The sequence below is a fragment of the Delphinus delphis genome, chromosome 2 (genome assembly GCF_949987515.2).
Source record: "Delphinus delphis chromosome 2, mDelDel1.2, whole genome shotgun sequence".
NCBI classification, from domain to species: domain Eukaryota; kingdom Metazoa; phylum Chordata; class Mammalia; order Artiodactyla; family Delphinidae; genus Delphinus; species Delphinus delphis.
The window spans coordinates 129,534,831-129,557,340 of record NC_082684.1 but is presented as its reverse complement, the minus strand read 5'-3'; the positions used below and the strand labels follow the sequence as shown (position 1 = coordinate 129,557,340).

At 55.9% G+C, this 22,510-nt stretch overlaps 1 protein-coding gene across 1 annotated transcript in view; it reads left to right on the top strand.

The window, feature by feature from the left end:
- The window catches only part of CCDC33 (coiled-coil domain containing 33), a 119,209-nt gene that overhangs the window by 70,998 nt on the left and 25,701 nt on the right, over nt 1–22,510 (top strand). Inside the window, 1 exon segment of the mRNA XM_060002802.1 lies at nt 448–642. Coding sequence (XP_059858785.1) covers nt 448–642 — 195 coding nt within the window.

Genomic DNA, 22,510 nt, shown 5'->3' with positions numbered 1-22,510 from the left:
AAACACATTTTTTGGAAATGAATTTTCTGGTAGAGTAAGTACTGTGAACACAGTAAAATGGGATAATGTGAATAGAGTATATTGGAGGAGGGGTTACCCTAGGTGGGGTGGGCCTCTATCTCAAAGGCAAGGCCTCTCTGAGATCACATCCGGTCTGAGACCTGAATGATGAGAAGGGGACAGGCATGAAAAGACCCGTGAGGCTCTCTGAATAGAGAGAACAGCAGATAAAAAGGCCCTGGGGCAGGAAAGAGCTCGGCTTGTTGGAGAAAAGGCAAGGACAGTATGGTTAGAGCACAGTGAGCAAGGGGCCAGGTGGTGGGAGGTAGACAGGGCCCAGGCAGGCAGGGCCTCCTGAGCCATGAGGAGGAGAGGCTTGGGGGGTGTAGAAAGGCACGCTGATGGTAGAAAGGCACAGAGCAATGTCTCTGCACCTTCTCTTCCCAGAGGCCGGAAAACTTCTTGACACCAAACAACAGCAAGGTTCTGCCCATCCTGGACCCCAAGATCTTAGACGAGAAGCTGGGTACCATCCGTGAGTCCTGGTCCAAGGCCACAGTGAGCTCCACAACTGGCTCCAACACATCCACTTCTCAGGAAGCAGAGGAAGAGCTTCAGGTGCCCAAGATGTCCCGAGCAATGGTGAGTGTCTCCTCTCCAGGGCCAGGAGGGCCTGAGAGGGGATGGGGCCTGGAGAAGGGGCTTGCCTGCCACCTGTGAGCTGTTCACTCTTTGGGTGGCGAGTGGACCTTCCCTTTAGGCACACTCTATATATGAGTCACCCTAAACTGGTGGAGGCTGTGGAGTCTTCATCTTACAGAGTTTCTTCACCTTTGAATGGAACTCTCAGGTGATTTCTTTCAAAACAACCCCTGCAACACTTGTAAGACTGGGTTCCTCTGACTCAAGTAGCCATCAACTAAGAACTTCCTCGAGAGCTTGTCCTCTGGGTAGTGGGAAGCCCCAGAAAGATTAGTTTTAACTTTCGAAAGAGGAAAGTAGGACTCAAAGCAAAGAGTCTTTGGTCTTTGGTCACAGAGTCTCTACCCTTGATTGTGGGAGTTGGTCTGGCTTCCCGTTACCAGTTGACAAGATGCTGGGAGAGGGATGGTGCAGGCAGCCGGCCGAGGTGATGCCTTAACTTGTTGAGGGCTCAGTGCTGAGTCCTAGCCCCTTGATGCAGAAATCTCCAGGACAGGCCACCGGAAAGACAGTTCAGTCAAAGGCTCCAATTGAAGTCCTGTCCCGACCACCATGGGTGAATTCATAAGTGACTTCTTCCCTTCGTCCACAGCAGATCCCATGGGGAACGCTGCTCCGGAAGATCCTGAGAAAAGGCTGGAGCCAAGGCCACCGAACCATAGGGAAGCCCTGGGCCTCCTCCTCCCAGGACCTGACCCTCTCCACCGACAGCCTTCGCATCTTCCCCCGGCACTTCTGCACCTTCCTGGAACATGTCCCATAGGACAAATAGGAAAGGTGCTGTCTGCTGGACGTGCCCAGGATGCTCCCACATGGAACGTCCCTGCCCACCCCAAATGGGACCCTCCCTGGCAGGTCCAGAGCACTCCGAGGCCATCTTCTACACTCACTCCTCTCACCTCTGCCCCTCGGGAAGGCGGCTCCCGGGCCTGACCTGCCAGCTCAGCCATCAGTTGGGTTGAAAATAAAGATTCAGACCTGCCATTGGAGGCTTTGGGCAGCATGAATAAACCAATGCCTGCTGCCTCCACAGCCCGGCCTCATGACGCCCCTCTTGTGCCTCTGAGCAGAGGTAGTGCAGGGGAGAAAGAAGGAGGGGGAAAGTCCAGGGAAGGAAGGAAAAGGGAAGGCGCCATGGAAGGGAAAAGGCAGACAGGAAGGAAGGGGAAAGACGAAGGCATCCCTCCCTGGTCACAACCCTGCAGAGAGCTCAGGGCTCTCTCCTCCCCTCACCTCTCCAGCTCCGGGAGCCTCCCCTGAGATGCCGAGCCAGCCAAGCCTCAGGCATCACCCAGGGAGGCCCTCACCTCACCGCCAGATGCAGACCTCACACCACCCCGGGGAGTAGGATGAGCCTCTCATCTCAGCCACTGGGTGCTGGACCCAAGGGAGCAGTAGGGGCCCCGCTCCTGGTACCGTGCACGGCAGGCCTTCTCCGGTTTGGAGTCCAGTGAACAGTTCTGCCTGGCAAAGGATCCAAGGTCTGAGTGGAGGTCCGTGAGTCTCAGGGTCTGGATTATTTGAGAGAAATCAGAGATGACTTAATATTATATATTCGCTTGGGGAGGTAAGATGTAGAAAGGGTTGGAATCGGCTGAGTTGGAATCTTCATTCTGCTTATAAAATGCGATGGTGATATTGTCGATGGTGAGAATGGGGGAAAGAAGGAGAAGAAAGCAGAGCTGAGGGGGGAGGGCCTTGACATATAGGATGGACCCGATAGGTGAGCAATTCAAACAATATATATATACTTTACATATCCTTGAATATTTAAAGCATAATAACTCGGGTAGTAGGCCAGCCAGTGTGGCTCTTCTCTAAAGGATTAAACCATGGAGATGAAACTAGACTGCATTTGAGAAGTCAAGGTTAGCCACGAGGAAGAACCGTTTTTGAGCGAGGGGTTGAGTAAACAGAGGGCAGGAGGAGAAATAAGTAGCCCAAGGGCACTAAGACAGGATTGGGGGAGGCTCTGAGTATGAACAAGGGGGCTCAAGGCTGCCCTTTACCCTGTCAGAGACGTTGTGAGTTGTGTCTATATGGAGAACTAATTCAAGCATGCCCTCTCTGGGTATCACCCCAGCACTCCCATTGCGGGGCTGGTCCCTCTAGCCTCCCCTTGCTGGGCACCTGGCAAGGTCACAAGCACTGGCTGCTCTCCCTAGCTTGCTGTTGACTTAGGTACACTCAGCCACCACCTTCCTCATCTCTGGGCTCCAGGGCCCAGGCCAGGCCTGACCCTACACAGATGTAGGTGAAGGCTTTGGGGCACAGCAGGCTTGCCCCTCCCCCTTGCCCATCCCAGCCTGTCCCAGGCCCAGCCTCCATCGTATTCCCTCCTTGTTTCTGGCTTTTGGTTTCATTCTATTTACCCTCCAGCCCTGCCTCAGTCCTCCATCGCATCATTCTCTGTCTCTCTGTCAGCACAGATTTACCATGCTGGTTATTCCCACCTCTGCCTCGGTTGGGTCCTAGAGACTCAGCCCCCAGCTCCAGTTCCAAGCCCCTAGGCAGAGCCCAGAAGGACCAGAGGAGGAGCCAGACAAACGTTCATGCAGCCAGTAGAGCCCAGTAACAAGCACTAGAACGTGGGTGGGTAGCAACAGCACACAGCTCCATGACAGGTAGCGTGAAGCAACGGGTCACCGTTCCATGGCAACCAAACAAAATTACACAGCAGTCAGCGAGCTCCTGCGACCAACAGACACAACGACAAGCTACAGGACACGGTGCAGGAGCAGTGGAGTGTAGCTGCATAGCAATACCCCCAAGCCATACAATGATATCACACGACACTGCACTACAGGAAGACGCAGCCATAGAACACGGCCATAAGCACGGAATACGGCGCGTACACTGTAGACAGAGTCACAGGACATGGAAAATACCTGACTGCCCTAGAACACATCTGGGTGGCAATGGCACTGTCGCAAGGTGTGTGACTCCTGGACGTGCGGTCAGGGAGTGGCCACCAGCAGCAGAGCCCGGGGGTGTGACAGTGGGCCCCAGTGACATGGCAGTGATTGGGCAGTGAGCGAACGATTAACTGTGTCCCTCAGCTCTCGGCCACTGTACCCGGGCTGTGAGCCTCTCGATTCCAGGAGTGCCTTGGTCTGTGTCTGGTCTTGTAGCACACTCCCCAGGGCCCAAGAAACAATTCTGCCACTGATTTCCTCCAGAGCTTAATAGAAAATTGAACACTTTCTGGAGAAAGGATCACCTTGGGAACAGAGAAAGGAGTGGAGGAGACCAGGGTTTGTACCCTCTCTTCGGACAGAATGCCACAGATGCTCGCTGCCCTGGGGCCTGCCAGTCCCACCCCACCACCACCCCCGGACGCCCTTACCCACAGTGTGCCCTTGGATCTGCCTTCAATCCAGTCAATTCTTCCTCCCTTTATCCGGGACACCTGATTTTGACATAGGCCTTTCAAGTTCCATTCTATCGGTGGGTGCAAAGCTCCAGTCCTGAGTGGACCCTCCAGGGTCAGCATCTTGTGGGTATGACCTTGGGTGAAGTGTAAGGCCTGGGCACAACTAGAGGAAGCCTTCACCTCCCTTCTGAGCAGTCCAGGGAGTCTTTTTTGAAAGAGGTGGGCTTTTAAGTGAGGGTGAAGAATGAGATATTAAGAGGCATCCCACACATGGTAACTCTCCAAACACTAAACAACGTGTAAGCATTCCCCGCTCACCCCCTAGATTCCCTGAGCCCACCTCATGCTGAGCCAGGCAATGTCTTCTGACACGGGTGAGAGCCGGTGAGATGAGGGGTTCCATGCGGCCTCCAGACAAGCCAGCTCCATTCACCAGGGCTTGTAAAACCCTTGCCACTGCGCAGATTCCCCTTCCCCAGCAGCTGTATCAGCAGTTCCTCCAATCAGCCAGGGAAAGAGACACACACACCCCTCCACCAGGTGCCCAGCCCTGTGCCCAACAGTGCAGGGTCCTGAGGCAGGCGGGGTGGGAAGAGGCCAAGGTTCTGAGCTCTGGGAGCTCCCCAGCAGGCAGGAGTGACAGAGTAGGTGCACAGTAGCCAGTAAATATTTGCCTTTCTTTCTTTCTCTCTCTCTCCCCCAGCCCCCTTTTTTCCCCCTCCCTCCCTCCTTTCCTCCACTGCTCAGAGGAGATTTGTGGCAGACCAGAGGGCCCTCACACCAGCAGATGAATAATTGACGAGGGTTGTTTAAAGATTCAGTGGAGTTTCCCCAACCTCACCACACTGGAATAACTCATTTCTTTCATTCTCTGTTTGAAAGCCTAAACCCCTCCCTTCATCTCTCCCCTTCCTGGTCCCCACGTGCCCACCCTGCTCTGAGCATAACACTTTTGTTTCTCTCCCACTCCTGAGTCTGCTGAGCCCAGAATGATCCCTTGATCCCCCTCACCTCCTGGTTTTTTAGCATCCCCTTCTCCAGCTGTCCTCACCGCCATTTAACCTGGTAGGTTGACTTCAGCTCCTCGGGACAAAGGGCCCCATTTCAAGGAGAAGGAGAAGAAGGAAGGCCAGAGAAGCTGTAGTGCCTCCCAGGTCACACAGCAGCGGAGGTTGGGGCTCGGGTGACAGGAGGGCAGGCTTCCCAGCCCAGGGACTGCTTCCCTCCCAGCCATGGGGAGAAGTGCTGGCTTTCCCATGCCTTCCCGGGGTGACTTAGAGCACTTTGTGTCTCTGAGCCTTGATTTTTCTGTCTGTAATAGAAGAGAGCTGCTTACCTGCCTTACCTACTTCTGAGGGTCAAATGGAACAGGTGAGGGGCCTTCAGAAAGGGCTGGCAGTATAGGAGAGACACCTGTGAGCCTGGTCCTGTGAGTGTGCCCGGCGTGGCCCTATGGTGTCCAACCATCCCTGCTTTCTCAAGACTGAGGGGTCCCGGGACGTAGGACTTGCAGTGCTAAACCCGATAGTCCTAGGCAAATCAGGATGTGGTCATGGCGTGGGCCCTCCCCTGCCCCAGCCCCGCTCCTTTCATGATGGCTACACCCTCAGCCCCCTCAGCACCCCACAGCCACAGGACACATACCCTCTGCCCGTCAGCCCAGCTCCACACTACCCCCTGCACTCACAGCACTCTCACCACCTCCTTGAAATGACCTTGAACTCCCTTCCCTTCTCTGGGCCCCTGTCCCTTCCTCTGTCAGCAGAGGAAGTTGGAGCAGATGTTCCAAAGGCCCCTGGGGCTCCTGGAGCCTTGGTCCTGCCCCCAGGCTCTGGCCCAGGAGGAGGTCTGCAGACTGGTGAGGCTGAGAAGCTCAGGCCCAACCTTGGCTTCCTGGGCACCACCTGGTGGCAGGTGATGGGTCCTGAGCAGGAGGCAGCCGCCAGCAGTGGTCGCCTGAGTATGGACACTACTGACGTCAGTGGCACCTAGTAGCAAGAACGTCAGCTCAGGGTGTTGGCATCACAAAGCCCAGGAGCCTGGGGTTGGCCTCCGTAAACCAGAGTGACACCGAGCCCAACCTGGGAGGCAGATCACCCAGGTCCCTGAGAGTCTGAGCTCTACCCAGATCTTTGGACCACAAAAGGGAGAGAAAATACAAGAGAAACAGTTGGAGACAGAGCTAAAGAAAGCACAGCCCTCTGGTGCCCACCTCAACAGCCTCCAATCAGAGGGCCCTGACTCGTGCCCCCTACAGGCCACCGGGTGTTTCCAGAAACATCACTGTCACCCCATCCCTCCTGCTCCAACACCCCAGTCTCAGCAGTCCCGACTCCACCGCCCAGTGCTTGTGGTCCCATGTGCCAGGTCAGTCTTCTGTCCCTGTCACTCTACAAGCACCCCTGTTCTGTCCACCTGTCCTCACGTGCTCATCACACACAGGCACCGGACCCCACTCCCATCCCAGGCCTAGCTCCTGCAGGCAGGAAGGCTTCTGAGGACCCCAGCCCTCCTCGTCTCCTCCCCTGCACTCCTGCAGCCCGAGTGGTGAGCCCTGCATGTTGGCACTCGGGCGCTTTCTAAAAATAAATCTTGTGAGGGTGCAACTGTCGTCGCAGCTCCCAGGCTTGGCTGAAAGCGTTCACCAGCTCCACTCCTCTTCCTCTCTGTCCTTCTCTTCCTCCTCAGTTCCTACAGAGAGAGAGAGAGAGAGAGAGAGAGAGAGAGAGCGAGAGAGCGAGAGAAAGGTGCTTACCAAGCATTTGAGAGAAATGAGGACCCCATCCTGTGCGTCTCTGTTATCTCTCCCTGCAGACCCTTCCTCCGGCTTCCTCTCATTCGTGCAGCTCTAGCAGGTTTGAGCTTGTCTCCACCACTCAAGAGCTGTGTGACCTTGGATAAATCATTCCATCTCTCTGGGCCTGTCTCCTTATCCTTAAGTGAAAGAGATTCCCGCCCCCACCACCCAACCTCTTGAGGCGGTGGGAAGGAATAACAAAAGAGTGGATGACAGTGAATTGGAAACTGTAAAGGGCTGTCCACTTTGCCAGGAGGCTTATTAATAGTCACTGTGTTGATGGAGTTTTCTGAGGTGGAGAATAAAAGGGGGGAAAGCACACATCCCCCAGGCCTCCCCGCTCTGACCCCTCCTCCAGAAGGGCTACTCCCAGACCCCTCACCCACTTCTCCTCCCTCCTTCCCCCATCCCCGGAATCGCCCCAGTGGGCCATTCTCCTCCTCCATCCATCACCTGGGACTAAAGAGATTAATAAACGAGACTCATAACTCAGCTGCTGGGATACAGCAGATATTTACAGCTCCGTTTCAATTTGCAGAGAGATTAAGTGTTTGTCGATTTATTGTCTTGGGGGGTGTGTGTGTGTGTGTGTGTGTGTGTGTGTGTGTGTGCGCGCGCACGCGCACGTGCGCGCGCACGCGAGCATGGCTGAGCAACGCCCACTGCAGGCTGGCTCCACCTCCCCACTCCACGTCTCTCTCACTCGTGGGCTCACTCCCCTCACACCATCTCCCACCCCTGCCAGGTCCCTGGAGCTGCTGGGGAGCCCAGGGCTGACCAGCCAGGGAAAGCCGCTGGCTGCTGGAGTGGGCTTGTTTTTCTGACCAACTTGACCAGAGGGGCAAGTGGCCTTGGCTCCAGGAAAGGTCCCCAGGGCCATGGGACAGGTATTAGACAGGATGGGAGAGGGATACCATCCTTAGATGATTTAGAGAGCCCTTTCTGGGCCTCCACCAGCCTCATCTCTCCCCATAGAGCAAGGGGTCCACAAGGCCAGGTAAACGTACTCTGGAGCCCAAGCCCCACAATCTAGACCAGTCTTTAGGTATCCAAGACCCCAGAATTTCCTGCCCAAATGGACCTGAGCCTGCTTCTGAGGGCCTTGCAGGCCTCTTCCCAAAGTCTATCCTCCCAAGAGTCAAAGACTTTCAGGGATGCACCCACACGATCAGGCGATGGCTGTTTAGGGGGGAGGGTGGGCACCTGCAGGGAACCTCCATTTATGCCCTTGTCCTGGGCCTCACAGTCATCAGGGGCAGATCTGGAGATGGGAAGGCATGCTTCCAAGGAGAAGGCCCTTAGCCTAACTGAGGAGGAGCCTGCAGAGACCAAAGGAAGTGAGACAACCCGGGGAGGCGGGTGAGAAACTGGCGCCTCCCTGGGGGGCTGGGAAAGGGAAAGAGCTCTGCCCCAAGTCTGAGCAGGGCTTGAGGAGCCAAGAAGGGGGCATGTGAGCACAGGGAGCAAAATGTCAAGCACTCCCTGACCCCCACACACGCTGAGCCACTCCCCTCCCCTCTTGACTTTACAGTCAGGCATATGCACTCACTTCTTCATCCATTCACTCATTCGTCCAGCTTTCTGAGCACCTACTATGTGCCAGGCCCTGTTCTCTCCCACTGCAGACCCATCTACTCATCTGTGCAGCTATAGCAGGTCTGAGTCCTGTCTCCACCACTCAGGAGCTGTGTGATCTTGGATAAGTCACTCCCCCTCTCTGGGCCTTCTCATCTGTTAAAAGGAGGGAATACTCTCCCCCTACTCTACTCTTGAGGCTTTTGAGTGCATTTACAAGAGAGTGGATGGCAGTGCATTGAAAACTATGAAAGGCGGTCCACTTTGCAGGAAGCTTATTAATAGTCACTGCATTCATGGGGTCCTTTGAGATGGAGGGAGAAAGGGGGAGGCGGCACAACTCACCCAGACCTTCCCTTTTTTTAAAAAAAAAAAATTATTTATTTACTTACTTACTTTTGGCTGTGTTGGGTCTTCGTTGCTGTGCGAGGGCTTCTCCTTGCAGTGGCTTCTCTTGTTGTGGAGCATGGGCTCCAGGCACACGGGCTTCAGTAGTTGTGACACATGGGCTCAGTAGTTGTGGCTTGCAGGTTTAGTTGCTCTGCAGCATGTGGGATCTTCCAGGACCAAGGATCAAACCCGCGTCCCCTTCATTGGCAGGCGGATTCTTAACCACTGTGCCACCAGGGAAGTCCCAGACCTTCCCTTTTGATCCCTCTCCAGAAGCTTGTCCCCAGGCTAAGTGACAGTAACATAAAGATAACTCCCTACAAAGGTCTCTGTCCTCAGGAAGCCCCCATTCAGCAGAAGAGACACATCAGAATTCAGTGGAGGAGAGTTGTAGCCGGGACTGGGGTGCAGTCTGCTCAGGGGATTGTAGGAGCACAGAGGGGAGTGTGCCTAACTCTAACCTCCACTGCCAGGCAGGGCACACTTTATACGGAATGCCAGGCAGGGTACACAGATGGCACTGTTGTCAGTGGTTGTTAGTATGAAAACCACAATAGATCTTTGATTTGCTGGTAGAAGAGAAGTGTAGGCGGGTGAACTTGTTCCTGCAAGAGCAATCTGATGAGTGGAGATTATGTGTGTGTGTGTGTGTGTGTGTGTGTGTGTGTGTGTGTGTGTGTGTGTGTGTGTGTGTGTGTCCCTGTACCTCCCAGGAGGAACCCTGGCCTAGGATCTCACCAAGAGACACTGTGGGGCCCTCGGGCTAGTCCTTTCCCTCTCTGGACCTCAGTTTCCTTGTCTATAAAATGGGGATTGGCCAAATCAGGGCCTAGCCCCAAGCACCCAAAGATTGGGCTCAGAGGAGATGCGGATGAGAGGGCCACTGGGGCAGCGGCCCCCAGAAGAGAGATAATCAACAGCTGAGAGAGCACTGGACGGGAAGGGTATCCGGAGACCTGGGGCCCAGTTTCTATTCTGCCATTGACTTGAGGAGTCACCCTGTTTGACCCCCTTCCCTCTCTGGGCCTCAGCCTCCTCCTCTGTGGAGTGAGGAGCCTGGTCTTGATTTCCTCCTTCATCCCGGCAAACAAGGCAGGCGGAGACAGGACAGCCTCCTGGCTCGGCTCCTTAGTGAGATGGCTCTTGCTGCCCTGTATCAGTTCCTTGATTAAATGGTGGGTGGGCGGGGCAGGAGTGCAGCGCTCTCTGTAAATAAAGCCAAGATGATGAGGCCATAAATTGCTGAGGGCTCAAATCATCGATTGGTGAGGGTTGGAGGGGGGACTACAGAACCAGGGGGGACTGGGACAGATCTGCTAACCTGGGAAATGGGGCCCATCCCTTCTGCAAACTGGCAGCTTAGCCCACCTTTTAATAATACTAATTACATCCATCAATCTTTATTGAGCTCTTCCTCTGCTCCCAGAACTTTGTCATAATCTTGTTTCATCCTTGCGCCAATCTGATGAAGGACATACGATGATCATCCCCATTTTACGGTTGGGGAAACTGCTGGTAGCTCAGTAACCCTCCCAGGGCCGCAGGGCAAGACTGTGGGAGAGCATTCATTGGTCCAACACAGGTTTGGGGTTTCATCCCAGTGCCTGCTCCTGCAGCTGCCTTGGCCAAGCCTCAGGACTCAAATCAAGAGCCTGGTGAGCTTGACTCATCGTCTTCCCAGCCTGTCTGGGTGGGATGGGCTGCCTTAGTTTCTATTAAACCCCCAAAACAGAGCTCTGTGGCTGCAGGTCCCCTCCCCAGGCCCACTCCAAACCTTTGAGAATACATGTGGAGGTCTACACACCACATTACCTATACCACAGATAAGGAAAAATTATAAATCAAGCTGGAGCCCACAAACTATTATACATGTTCTATTCTTCTACCTTGACAAATATATCTTAGAAACCACCTCAGAGGATTCTTGGATTCCACATTGGACCCTGGCGACATGGGGAGAGCAGCTCCCAGCCCCCTGCCCCAGTCCCCTCATATCTAGCAGGAGACATCCCCTTTCCTTCTCATGCAGCTCAGTTTCGGTCCCACACCCTAATGACCCAGTGATCTTGTGAGACCTTTCACCTGTGTAAGAGCGCACGGTCCCGTTTAGGAGGAGAGGCCCTGGAAGCAGGAGAGGATTCTGGGGTCCCCTGTACCGGGGTGCGGTCTAGAAGAGTACTCAGGCTCTGGATGGGCACATCCCTTGGCCTCACCAACTCCTCTCACCCCATGGGGAGGGTGCAGCCCTAGGAGGGCTAGAGCAGGATCCTGTAACACACAGGCTCCAGGGCAGGGCCCCTTCCTGTCCAGGGCTAAGAGCAGAGCTGTCCCTCCCCTAGCTCAGTGACTCTATTAGGGTGCACTCCTGAGCTCAGATTAAATGCTTTTCAGTACAATCCAATTTCCTCCTAACGTGGACTAGAAAAGCCCAGTTCATGCACATGCACACGCGCGCGCACACACACACACGCGCACACACACACACATGCACTGACACACACTACATTTGGTGTTAAATATCCAATCAGGTCCAAAGATAATAGAGAAGAGCCAGTTCACTCCCAGTTTAATCAGATAAAATGCCCATTCATCGTTCCTCCAGCAGCGGACCTCCCCTCCTCAGCGCCACCAGGACTGAGCAGCTGGGCTGGGAGGGGCTGCAGGAGAGGGGCCGACACGCCAGTGGGAACTGTGGCGAGGAGAAGCAGGTTGAGTAGGTGGGCTGTGCCTTTAAATCTTCAAGGAGGGGGGACAGCGTTGCCCACAGGGGACTAATTATCCTTCAGCCTTTAGCCAGTTCTTACTCAGACAGACAAAAGGGAGCTCAGCAGCCCTGGTGGCGCTAAGCTTCTGTGGCAGAATTTTTTTTACTCTCAGATATGCAAATCCACCTCCAGGTGGTAGACCCAGGCGATGGCTGGATAGTGGCTCAGGAATATCGAAGGACCAGCAAGGGCAAGGACCTGGTGACTGGAGCCCCTAAGAAGGCTGGTTTGGGAGACTGGAGGCATCTCAGGGTCCCTCCTCTGGTTGGGTGGGGAGTGCACTCTGAGGCCTGCTTCACCAGTGGGGGAGAGTCTTGTGGAGGCCAAGATGAAGGCCTCTCCCTCCCACCTTCTCCTTTAAGAAGTTGGAGCTCCTGTGGAGTGCCAGAGGGGCTCCCTCAGGAAGCTGACTCAGTCCAGGAGCCAGTCCAGATGGAGCCCTCCTGCCCGCTTGACCGCCTCCACCCTAGGACACAGCCACCAGGTGTGTTGCCCCTCCTCTAAACCCTTCCAATAGTTCTCTCACCTGCTGCATGAGCCCCTCAGCCTGATGACCCCTGTGACCTCTGAAGCCTGTGCCCCAACCCAGAATATTCTACCCACACCCAGCTCCAATCATACTCACAGCTCCAGGCCTTTGCTCCTCTGCTCTCTCTGCCTTGTATCCTTTCTCCACCCACACTCTGGAGGGCCTGGCACACTGTAGGTGCTCGGTAAATGGGTCCACGGATGCATAAAGTGTCCCTTCCTAAGGAGCCACATGGCCCAGGGGAGAAGACAAGTCTGGATCAGAGGCAGGAAGTTTGCTTCCCACTCAGCACCCAGCCAGCACCTATAGGAACCTCAGTCTTTTCAGCTGTGAAATGGGAATAATGATAACGCTTACCCCACAGGCTGGCTGCAAAAACCCCGTGGTGCCTGGAAAGGGTTCTGTGAGCTGTGAAGGGCCTCTGGTGCCTTAACATTCATAGCAGGAAGTGAGAAGGACAGTATGGGAGAGTTTGGGGCATGGGGGGAGGCCAGATTTCCTCTCTCTCAGCCCCTCCAAGACCCTCATATCAGACGAACATCAGCCACTCCCTTGGGGAATACATTCCTCCACCATGTATGGGTCTCTGCCTTCCCCACCCCAGACCTTCCCAGATCCTCTGTGGAGCGAGCGATCTTACTGCCATCTCAGCAGGATGGACTTGGGGCCTGACATTAAAAGTGGGAGGGGAGCTGGCCCTGAGGCAGGACTGGAGATGTGCTTGGGGCAGGTTTGACTAATCAGCATTTGCATTCTGAGACTGAACCCTGGGCCTGAGGTAGACGGGGGCATGGGTACCCAGAGACACTGGGTAGAGAAGGAGCCCTCAGGCAAGGGGAGCATTCGCTCATGAAACCCCTCCCCTCATTGCTACCTGCGTCTGTGAGGGCTAGGGCCCAGGGGGATTCCCAGGGATGGGAGGGGGGCGAGCCATGAGGGCAAAGTGGCTAAAAGAGGTTGGGTCACCAGCCAGTTGAGAAGGGGCTCTGAAAGGACCTTGTGACTCAAGGCTCCGAAGGCAAAGTGTAACACAGATTTCCAGAAGCATCGCCCAGGAGTCTGAGAGCAGAAACCCTCTGTGAAACTATGGGGTGAGCCCAGAGCCTGGCAGAAATGGAGCACAGTTTTCAGCACTTCAGGGCTGGGCTGGAGGCAGGCATGGGGAACCAGCCAGAAAGGGTCCAGTCACTGAGGATGGGGGGCAGAAACCATAACAGCCTTTTTAAAAGAATCTAGATGGGGCCAGAGAAGCAGAGAAAAGGTTAGTGAGCTCCCAGGGATGGGGACCTACGCCTGCCCATTCCTAGCTACACTGAGGCATTGCCCATCCATGCCAGCCTCCCCCTGGGAGTTGGCCCCTTCTGGCACATCAGGCCTAGGCACTTGGAGCAGAAGACCCTTCCCGGTGCTGGCTTTCCAGGGGCTAAGGTGAGCCCTGGGAAGAAGGAAGAGAGGCCCCACCTTCAGCTCCTCTGTCACCCTAGTCTCTCCCCCAATCACTGTCCCTCTCTCAGCTCCAGATTGTCTCCCCCACCCCCACCCCTGCTTGAATCCCACAAGAGGCCCAGATGTCCAGCCTGGGGCTCCTTCCGCCACACCGGAGATCTGGAAGGTGGCCCTGGGACCTCTTCCCTCCACAGGCCTGCTCCAGGGCTTTTTTTCTCCTGGCCTAGGGAGGAAACACTGAATGGGAAGCCGTGGGCACACATCTTCACAGAAGATGAGATGCGGGAGGGTGTAAATGAGAGTCTAGAATTCAGGCCTGGAGCACGCTAATCTAAAGAGATGATGTTCTACTAGTAATCTCAATTCCTTCCAACCAAAGACAACCAAGAAGGTGGGTGGAGGGTATCAGGAAACTGTGTTGGGAAAGGACATAAAGGACTCAGGCTCCTGTTAGGTGATTCAGGGGAGAGTTCAAGGACATAAGGCTTTGCTCTGGTCAGATGCTCTCAGGAGGGGGGATAATTCTATGAGTGGGGATTTTAGTGATTCTTATCCAGAGGGCAGGGGAACAACGAGGCTGCAACTGTCCTTGGTAAAGAAGCAGCAGGCACTCGTATTAGCCAGGAAAGGCTGCTGTCTCGTCATCTGTGTGGTTTGGACAATGTTTGTGTTTCATCTGTGCTCAGACATGATTACGGAGTGGTCTTCTTTTTGTCTTGCTGGTCAGAGATTAGCCTTGAATGATGCTGTGAAATTACGTTCAGCAGGAGGCACACCAAGGTCTAGCTGAGTGTGTCAGGCCAGCTCCTGGCACGTGAGGGGCTGCTGCTTTCTTTCCCGGTAGCTTCAAGCAGAGTGACCAAGAAGAGAGGGAAGGGCATGTGTTACACATGCACCAGTGCTGGGCACTGTGCTTGACACTGGACAGTCACTGCCCACTTAGTCTTCACCCCAGCCCTGTCCCCATTGTACAGATGCTGAAACTGAGGCTCAGAGAGGCCAAGTGCTTGGCAGAGCCAAGAGTAGCTGGCAAAACCGGGATATGAACCCTGAGCTCCCTGGCACCAAAGTCTCTTCCACACACCTGCCCTTGGCCTGGAGGCTGAGCCTCCGCCCACACCTTGGGGCACAGGACCCTAAGCTGTGTCCCTCCAGGCATCCCAGCTGGGCATCTCTTGCCGAAGCAGCTTAGCCCGGCTGTCACAGGCCAGCCTCGGTGTCAGCAGCCGCTCTGGCTCAGGCTGGTCCCCTGTGCCTAGAGGTGTGAGGGGTAATGAGGCCGCGTAATTAAGGTTTCTAGAGACATGGCCAGGAGATTTATAGACAGGCTTTGTCAATGACTGTGCTCAGGACTGCAGATCCAGCCAGACATCGATAAGTGCTCGTTAGAGCTTCTCCCTGCTCCCTGCCCTGTCCCCGCTCCACCCCCTCCCGGGCCTGTCAGCCTGCCTGTTCACAGCACCTATGTACACAGGCTTCGCTCAATTAATTTGCACTTGTTGGTACCATCTGTTCTTTTCATGCGTCCTTATCGGGAGCGTGTGGGTCCTGCCTCCCCCTCAGACTGATATGCTCCAAGGCAGGGACATAGCATCTCCCCTCAGACTGGGGCTCCACAGGCTGGGGCACTGTCCCCCCGTTCAGTCTAGGACTCCTGAAGGTGAGGCCAAGTCCTCCTCTTCCTTAATCTCCCTCCCCACCTCTAGCCCCTCACCCTGGTGAGGCGTGCCTGACCTGAGGCCTTTGCAGACCACCACCGAGCCCTCCCCCGCCAGGCAGGGCCTTGGCCCTCGAGTCCCAATCAAGCCATCCCGCAGAAGGCTGGCCGCCCCTGGGGGCTGAGAGGCGGGGCTCTGGTCCTGGTCCCACCTCCGGCTCCCACAGCCTGAGGTTTTCAGGTCCCTGCTCTAAGAACAGGGACTTCATTGAGCCGTAGGGTGGGCGGGGGCTGAGAAGCCGTAGCCAAGTCTGTTTCCCGTGAGCAGTGTGTGTCAAGGGTGGTACAGGGCCTAGACTTGCCCAGTGCCCAGGGCGAGGTGGGGCATGGCCTGGTGGCTCCAAGATGCCAGGGCAGGTGGCCCACCCAGGGAACTGAGAAAGGGCAACGTCCTAAGTTTGCATGCCCGTGACTGGCTCCCCATCCCAGGTTCTTGGCGGCCAACATCCCAGCCCTACTCCGTCAGGGCCACTCTTTCCTCCAGAAGGTCTCGGCCCCTTCCAACTCTGATAGACTGTGCTTCCAGCCCTCCGCGCAGATCCCTGAGACGGCCTGGCTTTCCCGCCTGGCTTTCTCTTCCCAGGCCTGGCCCTGAAGAGCTATGAATGCTGAGCTGGCTCTGCCACGAAGGGGCTGTGGGAAGCAGGGCAACGTCTTGCCCTCTCTGGGCTCTGGTGCCCTCTGCAGCTCACTGGGCATGTTTACAAGGCAACCAAGCCTTATCCTGGGAAGGTCTTGGGAAATTCATAGTCAGGCTTCGTGCCAGCATCTCGCCCCAGCCCAGCCCACCTCATTTGACTATAACAGGCTCCATGCTTAGGCCTCGGCCAGGCACTAAAGTCCCCGTGACTGGGCCCTGCAGTCACCCCAGCTTCATCTCTCACCACCCCTCCTCCCCACACATCCTGACTGTCTGCAGTTCACCTGGTGTGCCAGGCTGCTTCTCACCTTCACACCTTTGCTCCTGCTGTTTCCTTTGCCAGGACCCCGCCCCTTTACTCCTTTATCCTCTCACCCTTCAAGAGTCGCTGGGGCTCTGGGATGCCCTCCCTTTACTCCTCTGCCTGCACCCTGGTGGGGGGAAGGGCCTGGCTGAGAGGCTCCCCCACTAACGCACAGACCATACTGATGTATCCTATCACCCTGTGTTTGCTGCCACATCTACTACAAGACAAGCTCCTCGGGGATGATACAGGCTCCAAGCCTTGGTCACATCTGTGTTCCTGGTGCCCAGTACGGGCCTGGCCTAATGGGGCTGCTGGCAGTGTGTGTTGAAGAGATGGGCCCTAGTATCCTTAGCCCGGGTTGGGGGAAAAGCAGTACTCACCCTCCCCCCAAAGATGGAGGGCAACGCTCCCCCCCGCTTCCTTAGCTCCTTACTAATAGAGCCATGGAGGTCTCGGGGGTGGGCTGTGGATTCATTAGGGCCAAATGCAATGCACAACCCGGGAGGCACCCAAGGAGGGGCTTTACCCAGCTCCCTGCCCATGTTCCCCCCAACCCACCCCTGCCCCAGGCCCAGCGCAGGGCCCCTGTGTGAATGTTGCCGTGGGAATCATAGTGAGTCCTCTGCCACGGACAGCTCCAAGCCGTACCCTGCCGGGTTGCCTGGAGCTGGGATTTGCCTGGGGGGTGCAAGGCGAGGGACGTGTGATTCATGGCTTCCATGTGTGTTTCAGGCCCACTGATGGCATTTCTGCCAGGAGAGGGCTTTAGAAATGGGAACCCACGGGCCCTTGACAGGCCCCCAGGTGTTTGTGTCTGAGGTCCCACACGGCCCATGTGCAGGGACACAGAGCCCTGGGTGCCCAAGGGCCCCCTCCCAGGCTGGAGCAGAGGCCCGTAACCTGGCAGGGCCCAAAGAAACACAGCAACATGCCGGAAGCAACGGGACAAACCACCTCATCCCCAGTCCCCTCTTTTCCTCTCCTGTGTGTCAATGTGCTTTACTGCAGGGAGGGGCAGCGCTCGAGAGGACAGCCTCAGGATGTAGGAGCCAGACTTGGAGCCTGTGCGGGTGGGAGGAGTAGGACAGCCAGTGGGTATTATAAGGCCCGCATGCCCTGCTCTGAGTTCCCCTGAGCTGGGAGCAGGGCAGCACCAGGCCCTGAAGTGGCAAGATCCCAGCCCTAGTGAGTGAGGAAGTGGGGAGCACGAGCCCTGCCTTGGTGGACCTGAAGGCCACCAGTTGAGGACAGGAGAGCCAGCCCCAGAGTCTGGGCAGATGGTTAAGAGAGTGGACTCTGGAACCAGCTCCCCCACTGGAACGAGTTCCCTGACCTCTTCCTGCCTCGTTCCCCCACTCTGTAGAATGGGTCTGACGGCAGCTGCCTCATTGTGTTACCGGAGGGATGAAACTAAATTGACCCATGCGAAGTATTTAGAACCGTGCTCGCCCACGGTGAGTGCTTCTTGTCTGATTCCGGCTCTAGAAGCTCAGGAAAAGAAGCTGCCATCCCTTCTAACCAAGGACTGTGGACAGGCTTTTGTCAGGAGGTGGGCTCTGTTAGAACAGATCTGCAGAGACAGGGTGGAGGCGCCTCCCTCCTGTTGGTGCAGGAACTGCACAGGCACCGAGGCAGGACAGAACAGAACCTCTGTGCTTCCCCCAGCAGTTGGCTCTGAGGCTGCAGAAAGCAGATGCGTGGGGTGGAGAGCGCACTTGGAAAGGGAGCTGCGCTGTGAGGCTGGAGGGGGCGGGGCCGGGATCCCCCTGGACCTTGGCCACCAAGCTGGGTGAATAACCCCCGCCCAATGCCACCAGGCTTCTCTGTTCTCCCCCCGACCTCCTCCCCACCCCAGCCTGGTGCCTACCCTGCTTTCCTGGACTCCACAGAGGAAGGACATCCCCCAGCCCCACAAAGAACCCTAGTTTTCGCATAGCAGCTCTCTGTCGTGCCTCACTACGCTTTAAGGGGTGGGGGGCTCCTTAGCACCCGTTTTATGGATGAAGCGCCTGAGACCAGGCAGGTGTCTCTGGGGTGCAAGGGGCAGGCTCAAGTCTTTGGGTACGGCTCCTCCCCACCTCCCAGGATCCCACACTTACTCTGCGCCCAGCGATGGACGCCCCTGAGGGCTCCACTCGTTGTCCCCGCCAGAGCAGGGCTGGAAGACAGCCGTGTCTAGGGCCTGGCTGAGCGCAGCGGTGCCTCCACATGGTGCATTATTGATGGGGCTTCTAATTGTGCATTTCCCAAAGTCTACAGGCCTTTGATGAAAAATTCATGGCACGCCCGAGGATGGGAGCAGATTCAATCGATTGGCAGAGCAGCAGGCGTGGGAGCCCTGGCCCCACTCCGTGAGGGGGTGGCTGAAGGCCGGGCTGGGAGGGGGCATCAGTCTGGCTTTGCCTTTATCCCAGGCTTCTGCTCCAGGGTCTTGGGACAGAGGTGGGTGGTGAGGGGGGAACACACAGCAGAACGCAGCAGCCCCTATTCCCTGTGGGGAGGCTGAGGGACAGGATCAGGAAGGTCTAGACCCACATCTGGGGTACCATCTGGGTGGCTGGTGCCGCCCAGAGAGGATGGCCACCTCCATCACAAGCCTCATTTTCATTTCCTTAGAGGAGTGTTAGAGCCTCCAGGGTCCCCGTGAGCCCTGCAGAGGAAGGAATAACATTTCCAGAGCCGCTCACGTACCAGGCACTCTGCTTCGAGCTTCATCCCCACAGCCTCAGTACATCCCCAGCAGTTCCGGGAGATGGGCGCAGTCACGCTCTCCATCTCACAGAGGAGGAAACTGAGGCTCAGACAGGAACTTGAACACAGCACTGTGCAAACTCGAAGCCCACTGCCTTCCCACTACTCCCAGCCAGCTCAGAAATGAGTCCCAAAGCCATGTGGGGCTTACCCTATTCAACAATCCTGCCCCATTCCTATTATAGGAGGAAGAAACCCCATTAAGAAAAAGTGAACTCTCTGGGGTCCTAAAGTAAATTAAATGAAAAGTGAGGTCTGCAAAGGAAAAGAGTAAGAGCCCTCCCATAACACCGACAGAGGCCAGAGGCCCTCACCCACGCAGCGTCCTGACCTAGCACCCAGCAGCCAGGGGTAGGGGTGCCTTAGACAGGCCTGGAGCTTTTGAAACAGGTCAAGCTGTCTGTCTTGGACTGTCCAGTCAGGGATGATTCTTGTGTCACCATAGAAACCCCAGAGACCTGCGACATTCTTCCATCCATTCATTAAACAGGTGAACAAATATTTATGGAGTCCCAGTTTCATGCAGGCATCTTGCTAGGGGCAGATGAAGGGGTAGGGCTATCAGGAAAGGATCTGAAACCAACCTTGCCTGGGATAGACAGGTTGGGCCCAGTTTAGTTGGGGAAAAGGCAGACAGACCGCTCCATGCCCTAGGGGGTGTCTCTGCAACCCTGGGCCAAGGGCAGTTATAGTAGATGGTTTGCCTTAGTGACCAAGGCCGTTTCTAGGTGGTGGGCTGCCTTGTTTGGGTTTGTTTTCCATTTGCTTCCCAGTGAGTTCCTTTTAAAAACATCCACCCATGTTTTCTCCGCTGAACTAACAGGAAAGGAATTTGTCCAGACTATCAGGAAAGCAGAGATGGGAAGGCCCCAGGGGCAGGCGTGGGGCCCTAGGCCTCGCTGTGCAGCTGCAGGAGAAGGGTGAACCCAGCCTGAGTTGCTGTGGAGGGACTGGTGAGAGTGCAAGGGCCAGAGAGAGGGGAGACTGAGGGACAGAAATAGGAGGAAGCTGAAGGGGAGGGGAAAGGGGAGCCTGCGGATACAGGGTAACTAAGGGGCAGAGACAGTGGGGATGGAGGGGGGAGGCTAAGGGCGAGACTGAGGTCTAGATAGAGGGCAGGTCAGGGGAGGGGTGCTGAGACTGCGGCTGGGGAGACAGAAGGCCAGAGCCCTTCAGGGCCTTGCCATCTCCTTGCAGTTCCCTGGCCAAGGAATGAGCCTAGTCTGATTCCAGCCACCCCACCCAGATGCCCCCACCCTGGAACAAAGAGGAAGTGGCCCCCCGGGCCTGCCTGCTTCCAGCTTAGGGCTGGGCTCAGTCACCAGGCAGGCACTTGTTGTAGCAACCGTCCCTGAGGCCCCATCCTGGGGAACAGAACTGCTAGCACGAAAAATGAGGGAGCCAGAGCCTCCAGCCCCAAAGTCTGCCCCAGGCCTCCCTGACAGCTGCTCTGTAAGTCTGCTCCCACACTCGCTGGTTCTGGGAGGAGGGGTTGGCTCACCTAGCAGCCAGGTGTGTTGGGGTGTGTTGCCTGGCAACCAATAAAGGTGTCCCCAGAGCAAGGTAGAGGGAGGACTAGAAGATCAGGCCTACAGGCACTGGCCCCTAGATGCCCGTGGTCACAGGAACCTTCTGGGGGCCTCCCAGGCCCAGCCAAGGCTACCGGAGCCCACACCTGGGAACCCAGAAAGGGAAGACAGAAGGACTTCTGGGAAAAACCCTTCAAGTGATCATTGTCTCCTGCTAATCCGGGCCCCGGCTCTGGCCTCTTGGAGGTCCAGGCCTACATCCTAGAAAGTGGCTGGGCCTGGGCTAGCCTGGGGCAGTTGGGCCAGGAAGTCTTGCTGGTAGGGAAGAGCTCACAAGGGCTAGTGAGGGAGAAGAGTGAGGCAGACGGGGGCATCCAAAAGAAAGGGAACCAGTCTTAGGCCAGGGGCCTGCATTGCCTGGGTTAGTGACAACTTTCTCGTTCAGACCCCAGTAGCCAAAGCATTTGTTCTTTCTTTGTGGCAAGAACCAGAGCACACCGCACAGCAGTCGTATCCCTAGCCTGCAGGTGAAGAGGCCTGGAGGCAAGGGCCTTGCTTAGGGTCATTCGGCAGATTTGGGCAGAGGTTGCATTAAGACCCAAGATTCTGGACTCCAGCCAGGGCTCTCCTCATACCCCACACGGAGCACTCAGAGGCAGCAAAGCTCTAACCAAGGAGAATGCTAACAGGAGGTGACCCCTGGGGAAGGGGTTCTTTACGGGAGAGTAAGCAGAGCCTGTGAGGCCAAGGCTGGGGTCTGTCCCCTCACCAACCCCGTGAGCGCCTGGCCCTGTAGCTGGGCTAGGTCAAGGGCTAACCCCAAGCTGAGTCTAGGAGAGGCAGGACTCTGAGCCCCAAACCTGAAGAAGAGTGATCGATGGCTGGGCTGAGGTGGCCCAGGGGATCCTTCTGGAGGAGGAGGGCCCAGAGTGGAGGCTTGAAGGTCAGCAGAGCTCTGGGAGGCCTGGGAAGGGAAACGGGAACGGGAGAGCATCCTCCAGGAAGCCCCGCCCCCAAGCCAGCCCCACCCCCAGCCCCATTGTCCAGGCCCTGCTCAATTAGCCATCCTGGCTCAGGCGGGGGCCAATTAGGCAGGGGCTGGGGTCAGCAGCGGAGGCCTGCCACCCCTCTGAGCTTCAGTGTGCTAAGCACAAAAGCTTTCCAGGCGCCATCTCTGCTGCAGCAGGAAGGAAAAGAAAGAACAGAAGAAAGGGAAAGTTCACTTCTTTTGTTTCATTGCCGTAACCTTGGGTTGAATAAAGAGGCAACTGCCTCCCCCTCAGGGAACCAGTTTTAAACAGCAATTTGCAAGATTTGCTTGTGGTTGGGAGGCTCAGCTGACAACTGAGGTGTCGAGACATCAACTGGAAAAAAAAAAATGCACAACGTGAGAGCTGTGAGTTTCAGTTTTATTTGGGGACTTCACTGAGGACTCTAGCCCGGGAGACAGCCTCTCAGATAGCTCTGAGGAACTTCTCTGAAGAGGTAAGGAGGGAGGTCAGTAGTCTATATGTGGTTTCAGAGAAGGGTACGCGCAGTCAAGCACACGTCTTGGGAGAAGGATACTGCCAATCCCAAGGAACAGATATCTCAGTGAATGACTTTAGTGCTCTTCTAAGTATGGGACGAGGCAAGAATCTGGATTCATACAGTTTTCTCCTGAAAATATCTAACTGTCTGAAGACCTTATTCTGCCAGTTCTCCCAGAGCACAGAGTACCTCAGTCCTGATCTTTGCCCTGAATTCCTTTCAGAGTATACTATAGGTAGAACGGGATGGGGGCAACATTCTTTGTTTTACAGTTCCCCCATTTGGGGCATAAATTCGAACAAGGTTTGGGAGGCATCGCATGACCAATTTGTTCCACGGCACTAGGAATGCTCATTCCTAGGTCAGGCGGGGATTTCATTGACAGGTCACTCAACGTGCTATTACAGGACTAGGCCCCATTAACAGTAGCCAAAAATCTTTGGACCACATGTCTTACTA